This window comes from Equus przewalskii, chromosome X, assembly GCF_037783145.1.
Source record: "Equus przewalskii isolate Varuska chromosome X, EquPr2, whole genome shotgun sequence".
Lineage (NCBI taxonomy): Eukaryota > Metazoa > Chordata > Mammalia > Perissodactyla > Equidae > Equus > Equus przewalskii.
This window is the reverse complement of record NC_091863.1, coordinates 26,849,114-26,875,418: the sequence shown is the minus strand read 5'-3', so window position 1 is coordinate 26,875,418 and position 26,305 is coordinate 26,849,114. Positions and strand designations below refer to the sequence as shown.

The following is a 26,305-nucleotide window of genomic DNA, read 5'->3' as shown; positions in this document are numbered from 1 at the left end:
AAATGTCTGCTATGCCCTCCCCTCGATTCTTTACTGGTCTAAGGATAGAACTGTTTCTGTGGGTGGAATTAATGTTAATTATCTATGCTCAAACACCCTTAGCAGTGGCTGCTATGAGCACCTCACTCCACTGCTGAAACATTAACAGGTAAGGGCAAGGGAGACAGACAATAACAAAATAAAAGTAACGTACCAATTCACAGTTATACCTATGATCAGGGCCTGGGTTTAAACCCTGGTTCCTAATTTTTAACTTTGTGGTCCTAGGAGTTTCTTAAACTCACGTGCCTTAGTTTTTCCATCTGCATCTGTAGAAGGATATTAATAGTATTTATCCTCTACATTTGTTATAAGGATTACATGAGCTAACATGTGAAAGCAAAGTGCTTTGTAAACAACCAATCCAATTAAAAAGTGAGCCAAAGACCTTAACGGACATGCACCAAAGTAGATATACAGATGGCAATGAGCACATGAAAAGATGCTTCGCATCATATGTCATCAGGGAAATACAAATTAAAACAAGAATGAGATACCATTATACGCCTATTAGAATGGCCAAAATCCAAAACACTGACAACACTAAATGCTGATGAGGATGTGGAACAACAGGAGCTCTCATTCACTGCTGATGAGAATATAAAATTGTACAGCTACTTTGGAAAACAATTTGGTGGTTTCTCAAAAAACATACGCTTACCACACAATCTAGCAATCACACTCCTTGGTATTTACCTAAAGGAATTGAAAACTTATGTCCATACAAAGACCTGAACGTGGATGCTTATAGTAGCTTTATTCATAATTGCCAAAACTTGGAAGTGACCGAGATGTCTGTTAATAGCAGGTGAATGGATAAATAGACTTCGGTACATCCAGACAATGGAATATTAGTCAGCACATAAAAGAAATGAGCTATCAAGCCATGAAATAACATGGAGGAAACTTAAATGCTTAAGGAAGGAAAAACTTAAAAGGAAACTTAAGTGAAAGAAGCCAATCTGAAGAGACTACATGTTGTTTGATTCCAACTATATGACATTCTGGAAAAGGCAAAGCTCTGAAGACAATAAAAAGATCACAGGTTGCCAGATGTTGTGGGGAGAGATGGATAAACAGGTGGAGCACAGAGAATTTTTAGGGCAGTGAAAATACTCCGTATGATACTATAATCACAGATACATGTCATTATACATTTGTCCAAACCCATAGAATGTAAACACCAAGAGTGAACTGTAATATGGACTATGGACTTTGAATGATAATAACGTCAGTGGAGGTTCATCAGGTGTAACAAATGTACCACTCTGGTGGGGGATTTGATAATGGGGGAGGCTATGCAGGTGCGGGGGCAGGAGGTATATGGGAAATCTCTGTACTTTCTGCTCAATTTTGCCGTGAACTTGAAACTAAAGTTAAAAAATAAAATAGGGGCCAGCCTGGTGGCACAGCGGTTAAGTTCGCACGTTCCGCTTCTTGGCGGCCCGGGTTTCACCCATTCAGATCCTGGGTGCGGACATGGCACCTCTTGGAAAGCCATGCTGTGGTAGGCGTCCCACATATAAAGTAGAGGAAGATGGGCACGATGTTAGCTCAGGGCCAGCCTTCCTCAGCAAAAAGAGGAGGACTGACAGTAGTTAGCTCAGGGTTAATCTTCCTGAAAAAAATACAATAAAATAAAATAAAGTGTATTAAAAGACTATAAAAATAAAGTTTATTAAAATTTGTTTAAAGATCTTTAGTATACATTTGTCTCCTTCACCTCCTGTTGCTTATATTTGCAGAGTTATTTTGTCATAAATGAGTGCTACATTTAATAAATAGTTTTGTTACAACTAAAAAAAGAAGTACTTTCTAAGGCTGCTGACCCTGAGTTAGCATTCAATACATATTAGATACTTTATTATTAACATGTTAATACTCTCAATTTATGAAATTTTAAAAATCATGAGATTTATATGAAATGTCTAGAAGAGGCAAATCAATGCAGACAGAAAGTAGATTAGTAGCTTCCAAGGTCTAGGAAGGCAAAGAATGGAGAATGACTGCTAATGGGTATGAGATTTCTTTTTCAAGTTGATGAAAATGTTTTCCATTAGTTAGTGGTGACAGCTGCACAACTCTGCAAATATACTAAATATCACTGAATGGTAAATTTTGAGAGTGCATTTTATGTATGTCAATTATAGCTCAATGAAAATATTATAAAATTAAAGATCAAGAGACCATATTTTGGAATAGTGATATTTTTATTTGTTTACAAAATACCTGCTATTTGTTAAGCACACTCTCTGCTATATGTAATATATGCATTTTTATACATTATATATATAATAACCTGTCCTATATATAATTTCTTATTGAAGCATTTATTATAAATAAACAAGAAACATATCAGATAATAAGTGCTTCACTGAGGATAAAATGAGATAGTGAGTGAATGGGTGGTTACTCTATTTTCAGAAGTGAAGAAAAGCTTTGCTGAGGAAGTATGTCAGCTAAGATATGATTGTCTAGAATGAACCAGTCATGTAAAGACTGGGGAATAAAATTCCAGGAGGCGGGAATAGCTAGTAGAAAGACTCAGAAACATGACTAGTTTTGTGTGTTTAAGGAGGCCATGAAATACAGTGAGAAATGGGAGCGAGGTCTAGGGTCATAGTCAGCAAGTTAGCCTGGAAGGAGCCTTTCCAAGTTTTCTCGTATATGAAATAAATAATGATACCTAACATGGAAAATTGCTGTGACGTTCTAAAAATATATGAATAATACTTAGCATAGCTTCTAACACATGGTTGGAAGTAAATAAATATTACTACTCTATTAATTCGTCAATTGCATATAGACTGGCCCAATTATGGGTGTGGCAAATAAACAATAGATTTAAAGCATTCACAGTGGTACCTTGGGGCTTCAGGAAAAACTACTCCTTAATCTGTGAGGAAAGAAACGATAAGTTTTCCACAGTAACAAAGAAGAGTTTATTTAATAGAAACAAATTGGTAATATCTTAATCATTTCTTTTAGATTGAAAATCTTGGGATATCAGATTTTTTCTAGTCTTCATATTAATTTGTTTTAGTGTCAGATTACATTTCCTTCCTTATTTTTTAAAGGTGGTATTTTTTTGTTCTGCATTATCTGTGGTTTTTTTTGCGTCTTCTTATTATTCAAATTATCCAGATAAATGTGTACAAAGTTAGAAGGAGTTAATAGTGCAAAAAAGGAACTTTCTATCATTTGGTTAATTTTCTAAGAGGCTATATATAGATCATGGATATAGACACAATACAAGATACTACATAAAAGGGAAACATCAAAGACATTTTCTCTTTTATTAAAACCATCAACAATAAGGACTTTGACAATAGTTTTCTTGCAGAGGTTATCAACAGCCGTCTACTCTAAACATAGGAATAAAACAACTTCTAATTTTTGGACACTGTGTTATATTATTCTCTAGCTGTAGGAAGATAATATAATGCTCCAGTCAAAAGAATAAGCTTTGGAATAATCTAAATTTTCACTCACTTTCTAGCAGTGTGACATTAAACTAGTTGTTTAACTTTTCTAAGGCTCAATTTCCTTATGCATAAAATTATTATAATAATTACTTTATAAGGTGCCATAAGAAAAGTATTTAGCATAGTTTCTGTGATATCTAATATTAACATAACAGTCATCACTATCACTACCTTTCTCTTTGTAAAATCATGTTAATGACCAAAAAAAGATAATTCTAATAAAAACTCGTTTATATTGTATTCTAGTTAATATACACATAAACATATAAAGAAAAAGTAAAACATCTCTTAAAATACTCAGTAAACAAACATAAAAGTATTATTTTGAGTTATAAACCTAACCTTGATTATGATGATGATAAAAATAATCACTATTAGGTTACTTTTCTTATGACTAACTTCTATTTAGATAATTTTCCTCTATTGATATTTTAAAATATTTCATAGTTGAATTACTTGGAAATGACTATTTCGTATAATGTTCTCAATATTATATTGACCATTTGACTCCAATTTCTTTAGAAAAGTTGGGGCCCCCATCTCTTCCCTTCAACAATATTTGTGAGTTGACAAATATCAAGGGCTATGCTGTAGCATGCATAAGAGATGCAGAAAGATACTGTTTAAATTAGTACCATCAATTTTCCTTTTATATTTCCCAACCTCATATTTATTGAAATGCATTAAATTACCTCAGACATCTGAGGATACAGCATTCAATTTATAATCATCTTTATGGTTAACTTAATTCCATTAACCTTATCTGTGAAAGGTGGCAAATTAAGGAGTGCAGAACGCACTTTCATTTCTTTGGTGGATGCTGTGAACTATTTAGATGATCGCTCTGTGGTTGGTGGAGGGAGTGTACAGGAATTAGTCAGTTATGTAAGAAGACAAACCTTTCCTTTGGTCTGTTTCGCACAAAAGCTCTCTGCTGTGCTGGATGACACTGCTTGAATCACTGCAATTCTGATGATGCGAAGTGAAAAATGACTAGTTGGCATTTTCACCAATTTAAAGACCTAAATTTTCATTTTCTGACCAGACTCTGCCTTAGCGAAAGTAATCTTTAAGGACTATTTAGGCATTTCAGTCTGAAAAGTTTTATGTTCTTGCCATAAAAATGTGTGTGTGTGCAAATTTGCATATACAAAGTGAGATTTTAGGTACTAGTATTGGATAATTAAAAGTTGTCTTTCCATGGCAATAAATTAATTTTCTGTGTCACGAGTCCCTTTTTTGGGGTACATGCACTGTTTAAATGATACTCACTGTATGGATTTGGTGGATTTGCTGCTTGCTTGTTTTACTACTCAAGAGAGCAATTAGGTATATATAGAGTTTTTTCAACCTATCAAATTTTACTTGGATGTGATTGTAAAGGCAGTGAAAGCTGCGTCATGCAACCTATGAAAACTCTGACTAGTGGGTTTCTATCCAGTCTCCTTTGTAAAGTTTGCACAACTCTAGCTCTGCATTCATACTGAATATCACTGGGGCTCTTTAACTTATTTGAAGGCTTTTATGACTTCTGAAAAGCAGATATTTTAAATTTTTTAACTGTCATCCTATATGGCCACTCTCCATTTGTGCTCTTTATTTGTAGTATTAGTTTTGCATTTTGAGTGTACAAGTCAGCCCCTTTGGTTCATACACATAACAGCATATATGTTTGGAGAGACCCTCAGGAAATATGTAACCACTCATTTAAAATGTTTGACCAATAGCGAGGTCCCGCTGAGAATAATACTTAGAAGAATTGAGTTGAGTTTTAGGCTACTTAAATTTGCTATACTCTGCAACCTAGGGCTGTATTCCTGACTCCAACAGGTCTTCTAAGAAATCATGCTGTAATCTGACAGTAGATAGGCAAATGAGAAAATGATGGACACAACCATATTATAAAAGGTAGGTTTTAGGTGCATGGATCTGAAGACAGACCAACTGCTCAGTTCAAATCAGAGTGGTGCTATTTAATAACTATGACCTTGAACAAGTTTCTTAGCTTCTTTCTGCCCCTCTGTCTTTATTTTTCAAATGAGTAACGATGGCACTGACTTTTTAGGTTTGTGGGAAAGATTTATATTGGTTAAAAGGTATACAGCATGTAGTGGTATTGTATGATATTTTACAATTACTATCATCACTACGTAGGGGAAAAGACACCAATGTCTAGAGATAGATAAGTATCTCTAGTTACTGACATCAGTAATTTGAGATGGGAGAACCACCAGCAAATCAGAACTTGGAGATGTATGCAGTCTGTATGCCACAGCTAGTTTTTGTTTGATTTTTGTTTGTTTTTATTTGCCAAGTTTTCTTAATTCCTGTTGGAAAACCTTTTGGGGTCACTTCCATTAGTGTTTGCAGGATTGCTTACTTATCTCAGGGGAAAGTGCCCATTAGCAGTGCAGTGCAGTGGTTGTGTCAGGAAAATCTATTAAATGGAGTCCTGAGAGTTCGTCTCTATAATTGCATAAATGTATGTTTCTCAGGGGCAGTGTTGTATAAGTAAATGGATATAAATCATAGAGTGCTAACACTAGATGGGAACTGAAAAGCTGCGTGGTCCAGCCCCCTTATTTTATAGATGAGAACACTGAGGCTCAGAAAATGGAGCGACTCATCCAAGGTCAAGGTAGTTGTTGCCTGGGATGAGGAAAATATCCAAACGTCTGCATAAATCCTAGGTAATTTCCACTGAAATTTAACGTCTAAATTAGTGTCTAAAAGAGTCCATTTAAAATAGCAACATTGTCTTCCACCCCAACATCTTTACGCTATTCAGAAAAACCTAGAAATCATGCTGGAAACCCATCCCTTCTTCCCTCAATCTCTGATTAAGACAAAAGCTGAAATCACACACTCTGCCATACAAAAGCAATCTAAAATATTGAGACTCACATGTGTAATATTACAAGTAAATCACCTACTTACCATGTATACTGCCAACATGTTTGCTGGGCAAACCTACTTAAAATTCATAGACATTAAACAACATTTCAGGACACCATCCCAAGACCTAATTAATGAAGTGAACTGACCTCTGACTGAAGAATGTATCCATGATGCTTTCAGTACAGAGCAATAGCTCTTAACTATTGATAGCAGACACGTGAAATACAAGGCTCTCATTCTTCCCTTTCAAAAGTCGAACAGAACCACTGTCCCTTAAAGCTGATAGGCACGGGAAGAAGCTGGGAGGCCAAAGGTTCCCATTCATACAAAGTATGTGCTTCTCTAATGGCTATTTTCTTCCAACTCGGACTAGATATTTTATGTGGGAAGGAGGCTGCATGTGATTTCATGAGTAAGCGAGAGAAACACAATGAGGGATGATACTGTCCCTTTAGTTGTCAGCCTCCCAAATGGGAAACAAACAGCAGAAGGATAAATGTAGCAGAAAGCAGAGGTGAGAAAGGGAACAGTTAGATATGGGAAACATCAAAGAACAAGAAATAGCAACAAACCGATGCCAGAAGCCAGCAAGAAAAGGGGAAATGTTATGAGTACCAGTAAAAATGCTGAAGAACAGCTATAAAGAGGGAGAAAATGCTCACAAAGGAGACCTTGAAATGACAATAATCCATTCCAGGATGAAAAAAAAGGAAAGCTTAGTACATTTCTCCAAGGCAAAAAAGTACATTTTTTTCTTAGAAAAAGTAAGTAAAACGAAGATAAAATGGATTGGAGAATGGAGGGGAAAAGAATAAAAGTAGATGTATACCGAAAGAGGTAGCCAAGGCTATGAGTAATGCCCCATCATTTAAGCTGGTGAGTTGTGCTGATATATAGCATGTTCCTGGGAACTAGCCTGCAATGCTGGGAATTAGGGATAGGAGAATGCTGTTGTTGAGAGAACATCAATTAACTAATTCCAAATGAAAGTTTGGCTGCCAATAAATAGCTGAGTGATCAGACCAAGTCACCTCTATCTGATGTTTCTCCCTGTCAAATAGGTAATGGTAAGATTTATTCTATTTAGCTCTTTAGGGGACTTTAATAAAGAGATACTGGATTAATGCAAATATAAATGGAGTCAAAATAGCATAAATGTTTAAGAATATAGGTGGTTAAAAGGGCAGACTCAAAGCCAAATTTTCTGGGGTTGAAATCTAACTCCTTTTCATCTTATCTCTGTAGCCTTGGGCAGGTCAATTAACCTCTTGTCCTCAGTTTCTTCAGTTGTAAAATAGTTAATAATAACACCTACCTCCTAGGGTTACTGTGAGGAGTAAGTAAGCTAATAAATGAAAATGACTTAGAATAGTACCTATAACGTATTAAGGACAATCTTAACGATTTTCATTGTGTTGATGCTTTGGAAATAAACCTTCTATACGAATGTAACATACTGCATTCATTAACGGTACTATATAGGAATTAGAATTATTGATGTTGATAAAAAGTCCTATCTGACATCATTATCTTCTGTTCTGTCATTCATTTTCTCTTCTTCCTCATGGCTACACCTTTTCAGTTCTCTGTCTCTCTTAGTTCATTGCAAAAGAAAGTCATTTCTCATTTGCTGAATATATATTATTCAGCAAGCAATTATTGAGCACTTACTGTATGCAGGCACTGCCAGAAATATAAAGAGGTTTAAGGCACAATTTTTCCCCTGAAAGACATAAATCCAGCAAAAAAAGCAATTCATAAAAAATAATAAGAAATGCTATGATTACATTTATAAGCAAGGTTATTTCACCTGGACTTACCTGGATGCTAAGGGCAGACATACCAAAAATATTAAAATAATAATTGAGTTTCGATGCTACTATACTACCTCAAACTTTGTTATCTCACATCTCACTTGTTAGTTTGTCTTTTGCTAGTGAAATTTGGGGCTGGAATCTCACTTTTCCTCACTCCTCCCCTACTGCTAAAGAAAACAACTTTAGGGACCGTCCCCGTTGCCGAGTGGTTAACTGCGCGCTCCGCTTCAGCGGTCCAGGGTTTCGCCTGTTCGGATCCTCGCCGCGGACATGGCCCCGCTCATCAGGCCATGCTGAGGCGGCATCCCAAATGCCACAACTAGAAGGACCCACAGCTAAAATATACAACTATGTACTGGGGGGGATCTGGGGAGTAAAAGGAAAAATAAAATCTTAAATAAAAGGAAACAGCTTTATTTTATACTTAGACACTTCTGATGACGTTGTCGCAGAATCTCATTCTATCAGACTAACAGTTCTCATACTAAGTTAAAGTGGTCGGAAAACGTAGCACACTTATACGTATCTTTTATTTCCCTTGCTGCTAGCCTGTTTTATTCTGATAGTCTTGAGAGAGAACTGAAAAATAGCGTTAACCTTATTTCTTAGGAACTTCAAGAAAGGAGGAAGCAATCTCCCAGCATAGTCAATTCCTATAAATGATGAGGCTCAGAATTATAATAAAGATATTTCTACAGGGACATGTGTTTTCCTTAAGTGGTACAATTTTAATATGTGAGCACTTGGGAATTCTTATTCTTAATGAAATACAACAGTTGCAGAACCATGTCTACTATTTCACAGGCAGCATTCTGCTTCTGATGCCAGTAGTTCTTGTTTTTAGCCCCCAAGCGTGGTTCCCTTACTTATGTGTGCATTTTACCAGCGTAATCTTCAGTAAACATTTTGCATATTTTGAGGAACCAGAATTGTTTTTGTTTTTTACAATAGAAAGTAATGCATGCTCACTGTCCAAAGTAGAATACAGAAAAACACACTGAAAGTAATAGTTGCCCATAATTTTATGATTCAGGAATAAACAGTGTTAACTGTTTGCTACATACATTCCTTTTGAGAACTATATAATGATAACTAACATTTATTGAGCATTTTATATGCACCAGGCAGTTTCAATGACTTTATGTGTTAAATATTACCCATTTATGCCTCACAACAATTTTATGATATAACTACTACTATTATGCCATTTTTAAAACGAGGAAATCGGTGCAATAACAAGGTTGCAATAACTTGTTCATGATCACCGTGCCAGTATGAAATGGAGCCAAGATTCTAACCAGACAGTCAGGCTCAGAGCCCAGGTTCTAAAATACTAAGAAATAATGCCTTTTTAGTATTATAACATGCATACAATTTTGTAAGATGCTTTATTTAATATACCATATATTTTTCCAACATCTTTAAACATTCTGTAAGAATATGACTTTCTTATGGGCTGCCTATAAATCTGTCAATTGGACATACCAGAATTATTTTAATTTCTATTTGATGGATATTTAGTTTGCTTCCAATTTTTCACTATGGAAATAATCTAGCATACTTGACAAAAATTCTGGGCAGGTGTACAAGTTTTTAGTGACTTTACTATTTAAATAAGCAGGTCTTGGACATCAGTGGTGTACATATCAATATGAAACATGCAGTAAATATTTGCCATGCTATAACTATGTTCCAAGAAAAGTGCTAGCAGGCAATAGGGAGTAGAAAGCTGTGAAGCCAGTCTTTTTATTCCTAAATATCGTCTAACCTAATAGAGAGTGATCCCTGTGAAACAGTGCATTTCACTAGAAGCCAGATTGGTGTGTTGAGGAATGAATGGCAGGCGATGAAATTTTGACAATGGTTGGAAACTATCCTATCAAGGGTTATAGTTATAGTAACCAGGTTAGGTGATGTGAGGAGACTCATGTTTTAAGAAGACACATATGACAGCATTATAGACATGCGGGGATTTGTAAAGACCTACTTAACTGGATTTGTTTTACCATTTCTAGGGATTGCATGATGTTAAATATCATATATTACATTATCCTTGTCTAGGTGATGTAATTTATGGGTATGCCATTAACCGAATGCTGACTATAAGTAGAAGAATCAGTTCTGTTGCCTAACAGTCGTGGATATAAATTAATGTGTTTAACACGTAGTTTTTCCCAGGAGTTGGAAGTATTGAAGTTTTGGATGTTCTAGGAAATTTCCAAATAATCTCAGTTCCAAGTGGTAAGCAGACCATTCTCTGAGACTGGATCTTCTGCAGTATGTTTGTGGTCTTTTTTATGTTACTCCAAGACCTTGGCATGCCTCTGGGGTTTACTGACTAGCATTTAATTGAAAGCTGACTGAGTTATATATATACCTCCTATAGTTGATGGGTTTTGTTGCCAGAAATATCGTTTTGCTTATCAGTGGGGAAGGTTTTTGCTTCTACTGCTGGATTTAAAGTTGTCCCTCAAGATGCTATTACTCAGTTCATTGAAAAAGCTTAAAGCTAAGGGAGGATAGATCTGAGCTGTTTGATGAAGGAGGCTGGGTGAAATAACACCTCTCAAGTTGGCTCAAGTTCTTCCAGATGTTCACATTTATATCAAAACTTAACACTTGGAGATATTCCATGTGATGAGATTTCTGTAGAAAAATTCTTTATATACAATTCCAATTCTAGAATGATTTTTTGGTCATTAGATGTGAAAATTAACACTGATCATCCACAAAATCAACCAGCTAGATTTTCATCCCATTTGACCTCTAAAGGCAAATACTTCTGTGACATTGAGTGTATCATTATCTACTTTTTTGTTCAAACTTTCTGTAACTCCATGGGAAAGACATGGAATCAAAGGAAAAGAACACTATTAAAAACCAAAGGAGTCATGAAGAATTGTGCTCAAAATCAAAGGTAAACATAGACATATACTCACCACTCTGATGTGATTATAGAAACTGTAAAGATGCTGGCTGAAGAGATGCAAAGGACTTGGCTTTCCATGAACTTAATGACTGAAACTAAAGTTCCTCCCTAGGAGATAGGCTGAAATCATAGCACAGTTTGAATAAAAGTATACCTTTCCAAGGTTACTGCAGAACAATTATGGCTGGGATCCTTCACTCTTGTAGAGAAAGCTCTATAACCTCTTATTTTAAACTGACTTCCATTGAGCAATAATGCCTCCCAGCTTGCACTTTCAGGCCTGTATTGGGTAATGTGTTTACAGGCTGGTCTCATTTTTCTTTTTGTAATAGGAGATGGGTAGCTTACTGCTACTTGGAAGCGACTTCAGGGAACACGATTTTCAAGGTGGTAGTTTAAAAAATGTGATTATTGGGAATAACAACTCCAGAGACAAAGATTTAATGGGATTACTTCCAATTTATTCAGTACATCACCAGGTTATTGAAGTTCTAGTTTTAGATCTGTGCATTCAGAGTCCACATTGTTCCCTGATGTATTGTATATTTAGGTTCTTACTACCATATGTAGGTTTTAAGTTTGCCTCAAACTCTCCGTAGGAGCTTAACCTATCAGAACAATTATCGCAGCCGGATCTTTGGCAGCTCTACTCCTTGCTTACTTACCACTACTCTTTCTTTCAAATCAAGATATGGAAAACATACACTACTAAAAGGAAGAAAACCCATCTCCAACACCATTATTGTGTTTTCCAGTTCAGAAGCTTATTTTGTATGCATCATTTGATTTAATTTCCTCCAAAGCCTTGGGAAAGGTGAGATTTTATCATCTTATTATTGTTGTTGATAAATAGCAGCTACTATTTATTTAGCACTGACTCTACATCAGGAGCTGTGCTAAACACCTTGTAGTTGATCCAAACAATACTCTTAGGAAGCTGGAATTAATATTATGCCCATTTTACAGATGATGAAATCATGGCTTAAATGACATGCCCAGTTTACACAACTAGTGTGTAGCAGAATTGTATTGCCATGCTGTTTTGTAGATGGACACTAGTGATGCCAACAGTTTAAATAGGCTGCCCCAGGTTTAGTTCCTAATGCCTTCCAACTGCAACCCCAATGCTTATATGGTACTCTGAGAAGTAGACGAAGGAGCAACCCCACCCTGGCCCACAGGAGGACCAATTTTTTAAGAAAGCACACTTTTTTCCAGTTTGTGCTTTATGCCAGTGTCGCAAGGATGGGTGAGTGGAGTGTGGGTATGGACTTCAACCCCTCCTCATCCCCCTTGATCAAGCACCTTTGTGCAAAGCACAATACCCAGAGCCATAAGCAGTAGCCCTGGCTGTCCTCATCGAAACTAAAAACTGGGCATTCCAAAATAATGTTAAGGGAAATATCCAAAAGAATTTTCTATGAGTATGTGCTCTTAGAAGCTGTAGGAAGTAAAATATGTACTCCACTAATTACGTTTCTAATATGCTCACATTTTCCCTTCGCTGCCAACAAAAATGTTTAACAAGATATAATCTGACAACACTCATGCTAATACTCCCTGAAGCCAAAATGTGTCACTAGTCAAAATGACCCTCATCTTCACAAGCCCTTGAAGAGGAGTTGAGGATCATTTATAAAGTGGATTTAACCACAGGGTGATACATTGTGCTACAGTTATGCTAGTGAGCTTGGGGATTATTTTTTGTTTTTATTTTAATTTACCACTGTATCCCTTTTCAAAATCAATTACTTTTAATTACATAGCTACCCTGGGCATAAAGCAAATGTCCTATAACTTCGATATGCTTTCCACTAAAGTACTGACAAAGTAATAGATTTAATGTGCACCTAACTATAATAAGAAATAAAAAATAGCATGAGTGTGTAATGAGGACACTGGTAATCACAAAAGAGTTTTACAAAAATGTCTGTGACTGGGGATGTTCTGGTTTGAGAGGCTCAGGAATTTTTAGCTTGGAAGATGTCAAACCGGGAAATTTTCATGAGAACACACAGCTGATTGATTTGAAGGAGCACGGTCTAGGGAGTAGTTCTCAAACTTACATATCAATCACCTGGGGAACTCTGTAAACGTGCAAAGGCCCAAGCCATATCCCTGCTTTAAGGAACTTAGGCCTCTGTGTTCTGTAGTAACTCTTCAGTTGATTCTGATGCACACCTAATTTGAAAACAATTGGTCTGTAGGCACAGATTCTCACACTTGGCTACACAGTAGAATCACTGGAGTCTCCCACCTAGAAATTCTGATTTTATTGATATTAAGTGCAGTTTGGGCATTGGGAGGTTTAGAACCTCTTCAGGTGATTCTAATATTAGCAAACTTTGAGAACCATTAGTCTAAGGCCTTGCTACCCATTGTGTGGTCCAAAGACCAGCAGCTGCAGCCGCAGCCACAACATCTGAGAGTGTGTTGGAACTACAGAATCTCAGGTCTCACCTAGAATTATTGAATCGGAATCCACCGTTTACCAAGTTACCCAGGTGATTTGCATGCATATTAATCTTTGAGACATACGGGGCTAGGGAGTCAGAGCTGAATTTTTAGCCATTTCTAATTAGCTAGGTGATTCTGAGAAACCTCTCTAAGCTAGTTTCCTCACCTGTAAAATGGGCTTAATGATAACCACGTCAGTCTTGCAGGCTTGCTGGAGAGATTCTTGAATTGCAATACCGGAAACCCTTAGCTTAATTCCTGGATCAGTGAAGATACTCAGAAAACATTAAGTCCCTCTTAACGGACAGAGTTGTTGTGAACTTTTTCAGCACCAGTGGACAGAGGGCAAATGAAGCAAAACATTGTCAGTGACGGCCATCACAGGCATTCCCATATTTGTCGTATTAGTGAAGGTTCTTTGTAGATGTGAATTCAAGGTGGTTTTCGTTAATTCAAAAGAATAAATGCTTCTCAGATGCAAGCGTTTTCTTCTAAAAGGATACATCATCAGAAAGCAGTTCTTAGCTGCAATGTCCTTGAAGTTACCTTGTTCACCCTGCATTGTGCGATTGTGATCAACTTAATCATACAATGCCACCTATTCATACTGCTATCTTGTTTTCCCTTTTAGATCTTAATTCGTTATTTCCCTCCTCCCTGGCCAAGAGCTTATTTCTTTATAGAAACTCATATTTAGGGCTCCTTTTATTCTCTCGAAGTCATTACTGTAATTATTTTTTTTCTTAATTTCTCTAACTTTTGCCCCACAAAATATTTTCTCATTATTCCGGTTCTGCTCCCTGAATTAAGACATGGAACTGACTTGTTCAGAAAGTTTACATCTGATTGAGAGGGCATGACAATACTTTCTTTGCAGTATAATCATTTTCACATTAAGAGGAAAGTAGAAATGTCTAATGGGATACCACAGAAGAAATACCCTCAACTAATCTTTCTAAGCAGGACGACAATGAGTAATGATTACAGTTAATGAAGTTAGGCAACCTCCATTTCCATTCACTTAGCAGCACTGCTAATTATATACTCATTCTACAAGGTTTCTTTAGTTGTGTAATTTTGGATGCAGTGCTCTTTGTAGGCAAGGGGATGCCATACGTTAATGAGCTTTTTCCCACCAACACCTCCTGTTCTCTCCAAATGAAATTTCCACGTCTGAAAATTAAGAGTAGGGAAAAGAGAAAGGGAAAAAAAAGCAGTCACCTTTTTTTTACCCCAGCACAGCACATGTTTATAATTGCAGAATATTTTATGGTAAAGAAAACAGAAGCATTTAATTTCTTTTGGAGCCTTGGGAAAGTGTGGCTTATTTAAAAATGAAATAAGTACAGAACTTGTCTTTTTAAAATATAAATGGCAATGACAATGTCACTTTGTATTATATGTTCTTGTTCACTTTAAATAAACATGTATTGTGCACTTACTGTTTGCCTGGCCCTGAGTCTACTAAGTGAAAAAGACGTAAGCCCTAACTCTGCTTCCAAGTTTCTTTACATGGTCTTCAATCGTTTTAATAACTTACTCTTTAAAGAAAGCTGAGAGAACTGTAGCTCTACTTGGGTATATTGTTAATGAAGCACTTGAAAAAAATTAGTTTATGTGCTTTGATCAGATGGGGATTGACATACTTAAGAGTTTTATTTTTAATCTGAAAATCCACTTCAGTCTTATGCTCTGGGTAAACAGTCATTACACAAGGCTGGTACAATTCTGCACTTTCAAGAAGCAGGAGTCAATGTTGAACTTCAAATATAATCTCAAGTAAGTTATTCATATTATTCCTTTCATTTAAAGAAAATCAGAGTTTACATGGATGGATTTTTGCTTCAATCTTCCATAATCTCCATTTGCTTTAAGAATTAACTTGTGCATTGCGGCTTGTATTTAGTTTAAGATTGTTTCAGATTTTAGAATTGATTTTTAAAGATATATCTGGAGGAAGATATTTGGATGTCAAGCACTTTTACTTTTATATTTTCACAGGAAGTTCAAATGTGTTTTGAGCAGCACTGGACGTTTTAGAGGGGTTATTTTGCTCAGGGCATCATACAGGCGCACAACTTTACAGGTCCACTTTCTTCTTTATGCGTCCTCCTTTCTGCTTGTCTTTCATAACATCAGTTTGCATAAATGAGTGCACTGTCGAGTTCACATGAAGACTAGACAAAAATACAGGTGTCCTCATAATAATCAGCTCCTTTAATTCTCCTCTCTGGTTTATGCTTCAGTCTCAGAGAAATCCTATATAAAGCAGGCGGCACAGTTATTACTAGAGGAACTGAGGTTACTGATTAGAAGGGAACGTAATCAGGTAGATTGAGCCTGTGAGGGAAGAAACCATTGCTGTGAGAGGGGAGTGTTTGCAAAACGCTCTCTGTGAATCTGTGAAGAACACCTCACTTTTCACGGCAACCGGAGTGGAAGAAACAGGTGCAAAAAGATTGTGCGTTTGTCTGCTTTTGTGAAGCTAGTCAGAGATTATGTACCTGCTTTATCTGTGCTTGGCTATGACTCTACCTCCAGGTTTATCAGAACCCATAGAATGTGTAAGAGAAAAGTACCAACAGGGAAATCAGCAAAAAGCTTTCCTATGAAGGTGTAGCAAGCCACCGCAGAATTTGAAATGTCTGAGGTCTCATCTGGTGAGTAAAAGCTGCAGATAAATGCAACAGCCATTCAGAAGGATGATAAATGCCACAAGCATTCGGAATCAGGCTTCCCCAAAGGTGACTCCTTTGGTCAATTTGCAATCTCTGGGACGAATTTGGCTCACTCCTATTCCATATGCTCTCTCTAAAAGTTAAGATGGGGCTTTTGTTACGAGGAAGGGAGGGAAGGGGTTTGACATCAATGAGCTATAGGATGATGCAAATCACTGAAATGAGATGGAACTCAGATTCTACTTTTCGGGTTATGGCTTTTATGAACTTTGTCTTCAGGAACCGAAAATTATTTCTGGCATGAAGAAACAAGAAAAGCAATTAACAACCCAGACCTTAAACAGTAAACAATAATATTTCTACTTCAAATTAAATTTCTAAGGTCCTAGACTAAATCCATAAACTTATTAGAAATCTAATGTGAACAATTTTTGTCTTAACAGAAATACCTATGTGATATACGTATAGTTTCAAGGATTTTTTAATAAAAGAGAAGGAAAATAATAAGAATTGTTGTGAATAGTAATTTAGACATGATCAGACATGCACAACTTATTAGGAAGCAAACTAGGCCACTGGTTATAAACAATAATTCCAAGCTGCCTAATTACCTGAAATATTTAAGAATGATTTTAAAGAGTAAACATTTATTGTTAAATGCTAGCTTTTAAATAAAGTAAAAAGGTGTAGTGATTAATCATGTTATTTTTTTTTTAATTATAGGATGTCCTAAAATTCTAAATTAGCAAAGATTTATTGCCGGTGTATACAAACTGTATATTGAAAGAACATTAATTCATAAATTATGGATTTTTATTCAAATTCAAATCTTCTGACTTCGACAATTTTTCTATCATTAGGAAGGAAGATGGCTAGTTTTTTGGGGGAGGGCAGAGCTAAAGAAGTTGAGATTAAATAAACCTTTTTGAAATTATGTATATATATGTATTAGGAAAAATGACACCCAGAGTTAAAATTATGTTTGGATCACAAGCTGTCCCATAACTTGATTGTAAGAAAGGCTATCCACTTTTGCAAGTCTTATCTCTTATTTGCTCTGAACTAAATGGTTGCCATTTCCCTCATATATTACCTTTACTAATCTCCTTCTAAATATTTTTTTATTTTTATATTTGGATTTTATTCATCAGACAGATTGTCCTGGAAGTACAGAGGCCAGTTAATGGTTTATGAGTTCAAGCTGAGCCGAATATAGCTAAGCTCTGTCTTGCTTGACATTTCATCAAAAGCTGTGTTGATTTGCAATGTTTACCGACCTATTTATTGAACCCTCACAGCTTGAACTATGCCACCAAGCTTGCTGACATTGCTGAGATTATCTCTAAATGCACGTACAAATGGAGGAGGAAATAGAGAAACAGAAAAATAAGTTAAAAACAATCCTTGACCTACTTAATAAATTATGCTTATATAGTCCTTGATTTATTTATTTGATTGTTTCCCTCAAAGCCCCATGACAATTTTTCTCCTTTGATCTTCACGAAAACTCTGGAAGAAGATAGACTAGAGCTGTAGTCCTCGGCCTTGAGTGGGCATCAGAATACCCTGGAGAGCTTGTTAAAATACAGCTTGCCAGGTCCGGCCCCCAGAGTTTCTGATTCAGTCCTTCTGATGTGTGGCCCAAGAATTTGCATTTCTAAAAAGTTCCTCAGGAGATGCTGATGCTGCTGGTGTGGGGACCACACTTTGAGAACCACTAACAAGATGAGAAGATTCTCATTTATGAATCAGTATCACCAAGATTCAGGTAGATTAAGAATTTGTCTCATGAGAATTTATCCAGTTGGAAGACATTCTAGGTAGAGGAAATAGACTCATGGGAAATTGGGAGAATGGTGAATTGCCAAGGATGGCTGGGTTATCCAAGTTTGGTGGGAGATAAAAGGGTAAAGAAAAAGATCTGCTTTCTGAGAGTTTTCCTTTTTGATGAAAGGACAAAAGACTTATGAAATTAACTAATGCAATGAGTACTGTAGGGGCTTCAAGAGGTAGTCAATGGATTGAGATTTATGTGTCAAGTAAATATTAAGGGCTCAATAAACTTCTTGTTGTATGAATTTAAAAAAGAATTTGGCTCATGTTCATCATTAGAAACAAAATACTTATTTTCTGTCTCTTACTCTAGTTACCTGGGTTCTCTTTATACATTGTTTAGAGAAGTTTTCCACTGCACAAGAAAATAAACACAGATCCCTCACAAAATGGAAGCATTTGTTAAATTAATATTTAATGTTAAAATATTGAGTATTTATTTTGGGAAATTATTCTGCAGAAAATAGCACAATTACTAAAGGAAACAGCTGGTCATTAGTACTCAAATATGTAACGTAAAGAGTCAATTTTTAATTATTCTTTTGATTCTGATTCCCTGAGATACCTCCCTAAGTAAGGATATAGTCTGTGATATTTTTAACAAAAAGAAAGCATGATCCATGTTTTATCAGCACTTGAGTCTATATTGTACATCAAAGCCTTCCCTTTTAGGTCAGTACAAATAAGATGTTTTTCCAACTCACTTTACTGAAGCCACAGTTTGGAAACTTAAACCATAACAAAACTGTATATTTTAATTAATTATAATGCCTAATAAAAATTAAAACATATCTTTTAAGATACTAATAACTAAATTGAAGCATTTGAAAAATTGTAACCTTCACTATTTTTTTAAGTTATATGCTCACTTGTTATGGTCCATTTCTTTCAGGAAATTTTAAGCTTTGATATATTCTAATGGGGTACAACATTTAGATTAAATGTATAATATGGATAATTGACTTTTAATGGAATTTAACCTAGATGTTTGTAACTTAGAGTTGGGAGTGGGCAGGCCTTTAAGGAAGTAGAGATTTTTATTACAATCATTTTCTCAATTTTCTTGATTAAATACATCAAGAAAGTAGATATTTTCATTTATTTTACTTTTACAGTGTATTCTTTTGTCTATGTAAGACAAAAAATGTCTTACCTATCGCATGCTGTCTATAGGCTTCAGAAATCTTGAGAGTTCTGATAGTATTTTCATGTTATTTTAATTCGGATACTTCTAAGTTGATGAAATGAAGGTAATGCTTTGAAAGCAAATGTACCACATTTCTGATGTTTAAATAATGTATCAAATGATTTCTTTTGGGTTGGCTCACTTATCAGTTTATTATTTTTCACTTTCCCTTTCATGATTAAAGCAACTCATAAATACTAAAATGGATAATATTTATGATGATAAATTATGGTGTTATTATGAAAATAAAACTGTCTTTAATGGCGTTTTGTAGTACAAATTTGAGAAAAAGGACTAACGCTGTACTAGGTCTGTCATATCTCTTGGCTTTCATCACTGACTCCTTAGCACTTAATACCGGCCTGGAATGTAACGAGCATTCAATAAACTAGCTGAATGAGTGAATGAATGAATCCTACAGACAAATTTGCCTAGGACAAAAAAGAAGAGATATTTTATTTCGAATTTTAATGCTGTTTGTTTTGGTCCAAATGAACAATATCTATGATATTTTGTTCTGATAGCTATTTGGTCATTAATTGGATGTAAGAACAAAAGGCATTTGGTTTTTTGTTTTTATTATTAGTATTGGATTTCTTTCACAAACTCATTTGAGTCTTTCAGGATACAATCATCTATTCACCTTTTCAGTTTTCTGATTCCTTATGGTCAGGCCAAAATCGTATCTCTTCAATCAAACACACACACACACACACACACACACACACACACACACACACACACATATACACACACACAGAGTCCATGTAGTTTGTTTTGGGCCAGCATTTGAAATTGAAATGGTTGTTGGAGGAAGCAAAAATCTGAAATAGATGGATTTTTTTCCAGTCAATCAGAACTCACTCTCTCTGTTTTAGGAAAGGTGTTGGGAATATGGTTAAGAGAGGGAGAGGAAGAGAAATGAAAGAGTTGGAAGGCAGTCACCACCTTTTTGTACCTTCTTAGGCAGCTTTACAGGTGCCATAAGCAGAAAAAGGGTTTTGCTTTGCTTTATTCCACATTCAAGACTCAAGCTGAGATCGAACATGAACCTGTGAAAAAGTTCTTTTAAATTAAACTTAAGTCACTTGAAAATACAATATGTAAGGTTTTTTGGGGTTTTTTTTTAAGTGAAGAGTTCGATCCTTTCTACATAATGAATTGTGACTAAGAGATGCTGAAGTTATCACAAAATTATCAGAAAATCTAGATAAATCTCTTTCCTAAAAAAAAATGAGCATCAATTGTGTCTAACACAGCCCTTTGGAAAAAAAGAAAGGAGGAGAAATCTTGCTATATATTTAAAGATAATGAAATTATCTATTGTGGCTAGCTGCATTAGATTATTTGACTTAAATTTTTGATACAAACAATTTCAGTGTGAATTAAAAGTATATGTTGAGTATGTGCCTTACTATAGAGAGTATCATTTGTCCAACAGATTATATTATTTAACCACCTTTGGAATCGTAATTGTTAATCATAAACTAAACCAAACCAAAAATAAAGTATACCACATGTGAAGTCATTCCAATGAATAAAACAATTTCTGTGTGAACTAGCCTGCTGTTCAAATTTGTTTATAGTTATGCTTCAAATACTATTTATCAAAATACTGACAGACTCCTGCAAGGACAATTTTGAAACACTTACCTTGAAGATTTCTAGGACCCTGGAAATATTTCTATTGGCTTTAAAATAACCACAAAACAACAATAAAAAATACTTGTACTCAAGGCCATATATAGCACAAATAAAAAGAGATTTTGTAGAGCAGATTTTGAAACATAAATAGCTTTTGTGGTTCAGCAATTTCCAATTATCCTGTTTTTAAAAGTCCACAAATTTCTAAAAAAATTGAGTATTGAGTAGAGATTATAAAATTCAACAGATATTGGCTTATATTTGAAAATTTTGGAACCAGTGAGGAGGTGGTACAAGTCGATAATGACAATGTGATGTCAAGGTATTACAATTCATTTTAATGCTATTAACCAACTGAAAAATGTATAAAACATTCTTACACATTTTAGTAGGCCAATAAAAAGTTTGCAAATAGCATCCCCAAAATGAACTGAACAATTTGGGGGTTTTATTTTCCAGTCTTCAAATAAGGGAGGTTGGACTAGATGATGTATAAGGTCCCTCATGTAGCTCTTAACATTAACTCCTTTAAAGAGTGTTTCAGTAGAGGAGAGAAATAAACAAGGTCCTAAAGGGGAAAGAAGAGTAGATGTTGCTGATGCTCTGCCACGTATCTCCTTCCTGACCTGAGTTCAGTGCAGTTCCTCGCTCACCCCCCTCAAGAGTTCCTATCTCTGTCTCTGCTGCTCTACCTGAGGGCTTACTCCAGCACCATGAGAGCTTGTTTTGCTGCAAACAGTTGCAGCTGTAAGCTAGAAATATTGAGGGGGTGGGGGGGAGTGGGCGTTAAAGAGGCGATGTCACTAGGAGCAACCTTTAACCAGTAGGGGATGGGAGTCTTTAGAAAAAACACCCCAGCCTTCTCATCCTCTGGCAGGACAGTTCTGAGGCATGTTCCCCACTGTTCAATGCTCAGTCCAGCGAGTTTGAACCCAGTTGCCCCCAGCAGTAATGTGCTTATTAACACATCCTGTATTGCCTCCTCTCTCTTCCTAATCTCACTTTCTCCACCCTCTCACTTGTACTTTCTGAAATCAATTGCTAGATAACCTACCTGCCCCCTAATTCCTCACCTTGCTCTCTGTTTGGGGAGAATTTAAATTAACACAGAGTGTCAGAAAGAAATTATTTCATGTGCTTTAAAAAAAGAGGGCAAGGGCACTTAAGATGATAGAGTGAGGGAGGGGGAGAGACTTCACACTTGATGACTTTGCTCTGTTTAGCAACTAAAGAACAGTCATCCATCAAGATGAGGCAGGAGGTGGAGAGGAAGGAAACAGTTTGTGAACCTGAAAAGCAGTGGGAAAGTTTAGAGGCGCTGCTCTAGGAAATGTGCCAGATTGTCGCAAAACATGAATAAAAGGCTCATGGAGCAGCAGAGGAAGTAGATGATATCATTCATATCTTTTGATTCCATCCTAATCTAAGTTATCCTTGGACATGGCAATACCCACCCCCAACCTGTCTTTGCCTCCTGTGCTTTTGACCATTCTCTCGCTCCATTCTCCACGTAGCATCCAGAGTGATGTTTGAAAAATGTGAACCAGGTTGTGTTTCTCTCTGGTTAAAGAGGATTATTGTTCTGATTCAATTCTTTCCTCTTCCTTCTATGCAGTCTCACTGAGCTTCAGCCACACTGACCTGCTCTCATTTCTCAAATGCCAGACTCATTTCTGGTATTGCTTCTGCCTGAAATGCTCTCCTCATCCAACCCCTATCTGCTTTGATTCCTGCTGAAGATACAGTAACAAACATAGTGTCAGGCACGGTGTCTTAGCTTAATGTATATTTGCTGAATACATTAATGAAAAGGGAAGAGTAGAGCCAGCCTGATGGCCTAGTGGTTAAAATTCAGTGTACTCTGCTTTGGTGGCCCAGGTTCGGTTCCCAGTTGTGGAACCACACCACCCGTCTGTCAGTTGCCATGCTGTGGCAGAAGTTCACATAGAAGAACCAGGAGAACTTACAACTAGTATATACAACCATTCACTGGGGCTCTGGGAAGGAAAAAAGGAAGTTTGGCAACAGATGTTAGCTTAGGGCAAATCTTTCCCTGCAAAAAGAAAAAAGGAAGAGTAGGGTTTAGTTGGTGGTGGATAAATAGTAATTTACTGAGGCACAAGCTCTATATCATTTGATGTTTCACTAGCTAAGAGAAATAGACATTTGGAGAAAGAAGATAGTAGTTATGATTCTGGATTGGGGAAGAATATATGTGAAGTCCGAGATGATGTTTGTTGTATGTAACACAGAAGTGGTCAGTTGGAGTCCTGGCTAGGTGGACATCAAACTGTGGCTTGTGATAAATGGGAATGAGTGATGTTAATATGAAAGATGATGAGTAGTGCAGTAGGTTGGGGGAGGTTAGAATTAGTGTCAGATACAAAAGTTGTAGTTGATAGTGGTAGTTTTAGTGAGAAGCTGTTCCAGATCTGTGAAGAAGCATGCTAAGAAAGCCCAAATGATAAAAGTAGCATATTCTTGTGGATAAGGAGATTGACTTAAATGGAGTAAAAGTTAGTGTTGAAAAGCAACGTGACACAAGGACAAATAGACAAGTTGGCTCGGTTAATATAATACCCATGAGGCAAGAAAAGCTATGCTGAGATGGCTCAGCAAACCTAATTGCAAGGGACTTTTGAGGGCAGCATATCAGGTTATCACATGCCAAAAATATTTCATTTCAGAGACTTTAGTTTTCTCATTAATTTTATCACTAATCCATTCATTTTCAAAATGTACTTCAGGCTTTCACATCAGGTTGACTTTAAAGCTTATATGCAGATGAAGGTTTCTTTTCCTAGCACTGAGTAAGGCAGTTGGTCCTATTCTGTGCTTAACAGTGAAGCAAGCTTATGTTGGCTCTGCAAGCAGGATTATTCAATAACCAATTACTATTCAGACCATGTTACAGTCCTTAAAATTACTCAAGCAAGAGTCTTGAAGTTGTTCAACCTGAACACATCTGATATCCTCGACCAAGTAGGGAATGTAAATTAGAGAGCTTCTGGCTTTACTAGTGCGGAATCAGGCATACTTTTTCCTCTTAGCACTCCGTGACTAATGACCTGAATTATCTAAATTTCAGGAGTAGTCAGGTCTCCAATGGTAAACTTGTTTCGCTGTTTCTTCTTGTGTTTTGTCCCATAATATATGATGGTGCAAAGGATGTTTTACATGTAATTTCAGCAAGTTGAGATAATCCTTTCAAAATAGATTTTATTTCCATATTCTATTTGGGTATGATTTCAGACATCCTAGAAATGTTTTCATGATAAAAGTTTCAGAATCTCAATGACACAAGGAAATCATAGAAGTAGGTAATGGTTTTGTAATCAGGACACGTAGAAGTTCCAACTCCCATGCTTATTGTGTGCCTTTGAAGTAGTCATTCATCCTCGGTGGGCCTCACATTTCACATCTAGAAAAGAGTAGACCTTAAATGTTCTCACAACTCACAAAAAATGGTAACTATGTGAGCTGATGGATGTGTTAACTAATCTTATTCTGATAATCGTTTCACAATATATATAACGTGTTGTACACCTTAAGCTTACACAGTTTATGTCAATTATATCTCAATAAAACTAGAAGAGAATAAAAACTGACATAATAATGATCTTTTCCTGACTACTTTTGGTAATTTCAGGGGTTAATTAAGGCAAAATACCTAAGTGCTATAGAAGTAAAATGTAGTGATAAATATGCGCTATTCTTAATAAAAGTCTTTTTAATAACTGTGTAACCAAAATCCATGGTCCAAAGCATTTAGCTGATTGGCTGTGTAATTCACAAATCAGGTAGAATTTCTTTTAAGTTGAGAGCAAATATGAATCCTTTCTATATTCCATATATATATAGATATGTCTTATCTATATTCTAAGCATAAAATATTCTCTCTCATTAGCAGGGTGGTTCACTCACTCTCTCTTTTCTTGTTAGGCTAATTCTCCCTTTCTGGAATCTTCTCCCTCTACTCATTTTGTTTCTAAAGCATTCCCATCTTCAAAAATCCATTCGAATACTCTAGCTACCACAATACTTTCTGTCCTTCAAACCTCGTTTTATTCTATGAACTTTTGTTCCACATTATCATTTCTACCCATTCTCAATTTACTTACTCGCTCATTATTTCCTGGGGATTATCTTTGATTCTGTAACTTTTTATAAAGTTCTTGAGAGCAGGTGCTATGTTTTGTGTCCCCTTTTAAATACCCCAGTAAGTATTCTCCATGTTTTTGATTCATTGTTTTCAAAACAGTAAGCACCAGATAATATTTTTAAATACTATATGACTAAGAGTGTGTTTATAGAAATGTTTCCTTTTATGACCATATATTTATCATATTTACTGGTAATTTAGACACAGTCCACAAAAGGAACATCCCTCTACTGTGATGCCCTTTGTTTGGAAGATCCCCTCTTTGCACTTGTGGCCTGCATTAAAAAGAAAAATTTTATCCCCTTATCTATGATGGAAAATTGTGTCATTTCTGGCTTTGACTGCAGCATAATATATTCTAGTTTTCTGTCACTTGAGAAAAATTAAATATACGTGGAGCGAATATCTCATATTATTTTGGTATGGATTTCAGTAATTTATTCAACAAATATTTAGTAATAAACGTAAATGAGAAAAAGCATGTTCTTATCATATGGTCATTGTTAATAGTCAGGTTGTGTTTTCCTACATATTTTCAATGCTCACGCTAACTAAAAGTGTATGTTGTGAAATGATCAATCCCTGAATATCCAAATGAGTTGATCACTTTATTATAAACATTTACAATTTTCCTAAGTAGTTGCTATTAAGATATAGAGTCTTTAGGAGAACTTTATGCCGTAGGCTGGCAAGTTTAGCACAGTTAACGTGAATGTACCTCCCTGGTCTGATCAGTCTTCCCTGAGGACTGGAATCTGGGATGTTCAGGCTATGCTCTGATATGGTGAGTTATAAAAGTGTTAAACACAGATCCTATTATAAAACACAAATTCTATTTTTTGTATGAGCTAGTTACACATCTATGAAAATACAATATTATTTATGTTTGCATAATAATGCCTTCTACATTTTATTTTCAACTTGATAAGCTTATTAAAATAAATTCGAGTTAGCAGGTTTTTATGTTACTTGTTTTTCTTGTTTTCTACTTATGCTCTTCTTGTGTGATCTGGACCTTCCTTTTAACAAGCTTACTGTACAAGAGACTTTTATTTTCAAAATAATGAGTACTAGAGGCAACTGTAGATGGAAATACAAAATGTAAACATGCTAAAGGGCTTTAACTGTTACCTACACGTTTCCTGGAGTAGTGTTCAAATTCTGTTCTCAGGATTAC

General features: G+C 35.9%; 1 protein-coding gene across 8 annotated transcripts in view; it reads left to right on the top strand.

The window, feature by feature from the left end:
• DMD (dystrophin) overlaps window positions 1–26,305 on the top strand; it is a 2,264,041-nt gene that overhangs the window by 418,538 nt on the left and 1,819,198 nt on the right. The window contains exon 1 of one of the 8 annotated variants that reach the window (XM_070604309.1): window positions 16,072–16,285. The exons of 6 other annotated variants lie outside the window; for them this stretch is intronic. In XM_070604309.1, the coding sequence (XP_070460410.1) occupies window positions 16,267–16,285 (19 nt within the window). In that variant the 5' untranslated portion in view covers window positions 16,072–16,266. Of the gene's footprint in view, window positions 1–16,071; window positions 16,286–26,305 lie in introns of those variants that run through there. One more of the 8 variants, XM_070604304.1, reaches the window with a different exon arrangement.